Source organism: Priapulus caudatus, unplaced genomic scaffold (assembly GCF_000485595.1).
Source record: "Priapulus caudatus unplaced genomic scaffold, Priapulus_caudatus-5.0.1 Scaffold906, whole genome shotgun sequence".
NCBI lineage: Eukaryota > Metazoa > Priapulida > Priapulimorpha > Priapulimorphida > Priapulidae > Priapulus > Priapulus caudatus.
Window position 1 is genome coordinate 74,114 of NW_014577967.1, and position 4,302 is coordinate 78,415.

The 4,302-nt window shown below is 53.4% G+C and overlaps 1 protein-coding gene across 1 annotated transcript; it reads right to left on the reverse strand.

Annotated features, from left to right (window-relative positions):
• Positions 1-6: 6 nt before the first annotated feature.
• Positions 7-4,302, reverse strand: LOC106814334 (F-box/LRR-repeat protein 14-like). Its single transcript, XM_014818635.1, has one exon. It carries the CDS (start codon positions 4,257-4,259, stop codon positions 3,027-3,029), a length of 1,233 nt encoding a protein of 410 aa, XP_014674121.1. The 5' UTR covers positions 4,260-4,302; the 3' UTR covers positions 7-3,026.

Sequence of the window (4,302 nt, forward strand, 5' to 3'; positions counted from 1 at the left end):
GTGTGTGTGTGTGCGTGTGTGTGTGTGTGTGCGCGCGCTGGCGTGTGTGTCCGTGTGCGTGCGTGTGCGCGTCAGTCTAGCAATGGATCACCCAATGTGTGCCCCACAACGCATACGCAGTCTTTCCTTCTAGACTGACACCTAACGCCTCCGTGGATGTTCCCACTGGATGCATGCAGACGCTAAACCATCATGTCCAAGGAACGCCTCCGCCCGCGCATGCGCACTTACCCACCCGACTCATAAAGGAACCCGACTTTGACCGTTGGCTCAAATCTTACCGATCAAGACCGCGGAATGTCCACCGCGCCCGGTTTTCGCCTAAGACACAATATCCCCGCTGCCGCTGCCGCCGCCGCCGCCACGCGAAATCTCGACTGACCAGTCCTTCAGACAATGGTCACCCAATTAGCAGACCTATTCATCGCTGCGTTGTCGGGGGGTGAGTTTAGAACGCGCCAAAGATGGCGAGATGAAAAGAAGGGGGTGAACGAAGGAGGGCGGGTAGAGGAGGAGGAGGGGGAGAAACGACGCTTCGCCTATGATTCTTATCTTGGCCTAGAACTACGTTGCCGACCTTCAAGACGGGCTAGCCGCCGAAACTGCGTGCACGGCAAGGCACGCCGAGTTCAAATGCCGGTGTTCCGAGGGGCTGCTTATAACGCACTATATAACAGTTAATTAACATGCTAGCGCGCGCGAACTGTTACTGTTAGTAGTAGCAAGTAGTAGTGAGTGTATTTACGTACTCCTAATATACACAGTCGTCCCCGCTTAATCGATAAGGAGATTAGGGATAGGTCCCGATTAAGCGGTGCACGCATAACGACGTGCGTGAGAATTTGTTCATATTCGCACGTCGTTTAAGCGATGCGATGCGCCTGTTTATCCGATGCCCGATAGAGAGGGGGGGGGACCACTGTACTTGCCTCTCCCACCGTCAATTTCACTCGTAGTTTGAATACTGTTGTTACGGAGTCGTACTTGTAGCGTAGTAACCGACCGCGGGTTCCTACAAACATAGTGCAGGGATCAACAGCTGGCTACGGCTCTCCTAGCTAACACTGCTGACGCTGATCTTGGAATCCACCCGTCCCTCAGAAACTCCCCCCCCCCCGATTTATTCTGATATATTCCATTTCAAGACTCGATCGAATTCTTCAAGACTCGCCTTCCCTCATACTCATAGCTATCGTTATGAACGGGGACGAACGAAGAAGGGGGTGGTGCAGTGTTGAAAATAACGACCCCATCCTATTTCGGGACCCCCACTTTTGAGCACGACTGGCTACTTTTTTATGGATTTCACCAAAGGATACGATGGAATTTTACTAAGGATATACTACAAGAGTAGATAATAACACATTGTGTTATTATCTACTCTTGATATACTAGTAGTAGAAATCAAAATTATTCAAAATAAGTACTGGCTACTTTTTTAATTGGGTTTTTACCATAGGATACCACGGAATTTTAATAAGGATATTGTAAAAATCTAAATTGTGGTCGAAATCATAACTGACTGTGGTGTCAGACTCGTTTCTTAATTAAGGCTGGGGTTTGTATGAGGGGGAGAGCGCGCGAGTGTTCTCCCGCTTGACCCACTGGTCAGAGACCACTTCGCAGTGGGATACGACTGGACAGGGGCCATCCTGGCTGCTCCCTGTTTTGACAGCCGGGAAACTAGATAGCGTGTGCCGCCGGTCGGGACAAAAAGACGATTCATGCATCAGTGGGGGCCTGGAGGATCCTGCATGGGGCTCCCGATCACACGTACCGACGCGCGACGGCAGCTGTTTAAATTCTTTGCGTAGGCGTGACCGACCGGTGGCGGTAACCGTCGCATATCAGACGTACATTGAACTCTCGCTCTCTCACATGCACGGCATGTATAACAGACTAACGGAGAGGCAAATACGGGAGTCACTTCTGTTATTAGATGGAAGCCGTGGGGGGATTTTTAGAATGACGAAGTGATATCACGTGAATGCTCCATAGGGGTAAATGCATGCCCTATCCTTCACCTTGTTCACAATTCGACTATCTGTAATAGTTGAGTATTCAACACAGAGGAAACGTGTTAGAACACTAATAGGTGTATTTCCTAGCATTGTATCGGTGGGTTTGGAGACAATAGACGTGCAGTTTTGTGTCTGATCATTTTCTCATTCTCTCTCTCTCTCTCTCTCTCTCACACACTCCCTTTCTCGCTCACACAGACACACGCAAACCATACCTTTCCCTACATACCTCTCACTCGCTCCTCCACAACATAACAAGTGAAATGAAGGCAACTACTGCTGCCAGCGCACGAATCCGTGAAAGATTAAACAACTAAGCATCGACTCTTCAGATGAACCACACGAAACAATCGTAACCAGCGCGATTCGCTAAACATCGAAGTACATGCGAGATGTGTCCATGCGCAAGCTACCTAGCAGCACTGTCATAGCCCTAGAAAGCCAGAGAGGGGCATCCGTATCTACCCCTTGCGTCAAATTCCGAAAGAGTAAAATTCAAAGTGTAACAAAGAAATGTAAACACCCGACAAAATGAATGTCAAACGTAACAGGGCACGATTACCCATTCAGCCATGCATGGACGGCATAAGTATCTTAACCTGCAAAAGTATTCCTTTAATCATAACTCAGTTATGTAATAAAATCCCCACCTCTACCTCCTCTGACACACTAATAGGCATTAATCCATACTATGGCAGTGCTACCAGGTTCGCCGATGGAAGACCCTCAACGCCAAAAATGCCACCAGTAGAGAAACATTTTTGATGGCACAGACTGCACGATATAAACCTCTCTACCGCAATCATCGCCGAAGAAACAACCGTGAACGCATTAACAAAGAATTAGATGTAACGAATCGATAGACGCAGCGACAGTGACACGAGATGAAATCACGCACACGCGGGCAGGCACGCACGCACACACGAGCATGTACACACACACGCACGCACACACACACTTGCTCGCCCCCCCACCCCACGCGTGCATGTCCTCCGACGCCCTGTATCATACTCGCTTGTGCCACAGCCCGAGGTTCAACACGGATAGGTGCGGAAGCTGCATGATGCGCTCCAGCCCCACCGTCGTGATGCCCGTGCATCCGTACAGGTCGATCTCAGTCAGGTTAGTCAGGTAGTCGCCGATCAGCGCCAGCCCGCGGTCCGTGATGCGGCTGCACTGACCGATGTTGAGCGTCGTGAGATCGCGCAGCGTCCGCACCACCTTGCTCAGGCCCTCGTCGCTGATGTGACACGCGCTGAGGCTGAGCGAGCGCAGGCTGTACAGTCCCTGCGACACGTGCACGAGCGCCGCGTCGCCGACCTTGTCGCAGAAACTCACGTCGAGCGTCTGAAGCCGCGAGCAGCCTCCCTCGGCGAGGTACGCGATGCCGGCGTCGCTCACATTGTCGCAGCTGCGAAGGTTGACGGCAGCGAGGCGCGGCATGCGCGCGAGACACTTGAGTCCGCTGTCTCGGATGTTCGCGCAGAAGCTGAGGTTGATGCCGCGCAGGTTCGCGAGGCCGAGACTGACGTTGAGGAGCGCCTGATCGGTGAGCTTCTGGCAGTCCTGCAGGCCGAGGTGCTCGAGCTGCAGGTTTCCGTCGGCCGACTCCGCCTTGTGGCTGAGTCCGGCGATGTGTCCGATGCCGACGTCGGTCACGTGCCGGCAGCTGCGGAGGTTGAGCACGCGGAGCCGCCGCAGGCCCCACGCGATCAGCAACAGACCGTTGTTCGTGATGTTGCAGCAGCCGCCGAGTTCGAGAACTTCGAGGTTCTTGAGGTTCTGAGCGATCTTGTCGAGACTGCGGTCGGTGATCTGCTTGCAGAGGCTCAGGTTGAGCACGCTCAGCGTCGGAATGCTGCCGGAGAAGGCGTATGAGAGACCGATGTCCGTCACGTTGTAACAGCCGCTCAGGTTGAGACTGACGATAGTCGGCACGCCGCTCATGACGTCGCGAAGACTGCGGCGGAGGCTGAGCACCTGCACGCGTCGAATGCCCCGCTGCACGAGACTCGGAAACAAAGACGGATTCTGCTTGCGCAGGTGTAACTTCGCTTCGGTGTCCCTCCACACGGAGCGGTTGTAGGCGGCATCGCGCCACGCGACGCACACCTGCGCCGCCCTACCTTTGTCCTTGACGTCCAGGTAGCTGAAGATCATCGCCAGGATCTCCGGGAAGAGGCAGGAGATCGACGAATGTTGCTGCTGCTCGCGCAGCATATTTCGCGTGTCCTCCATCTTGCACCTTCCCTCCGCCTGCGTTCCTGCCTGCGCCACTGCT

What these genes read in the sequence shown, in the direction of transcription:
- LOC106814334 (XM_014818635.1), bottom strand. Translation starts at nt 4,259, where the DNA reads ATGGAGGACACGCGAAATATGCTGCGCGAGCAGCAGCAACATTCGTCG.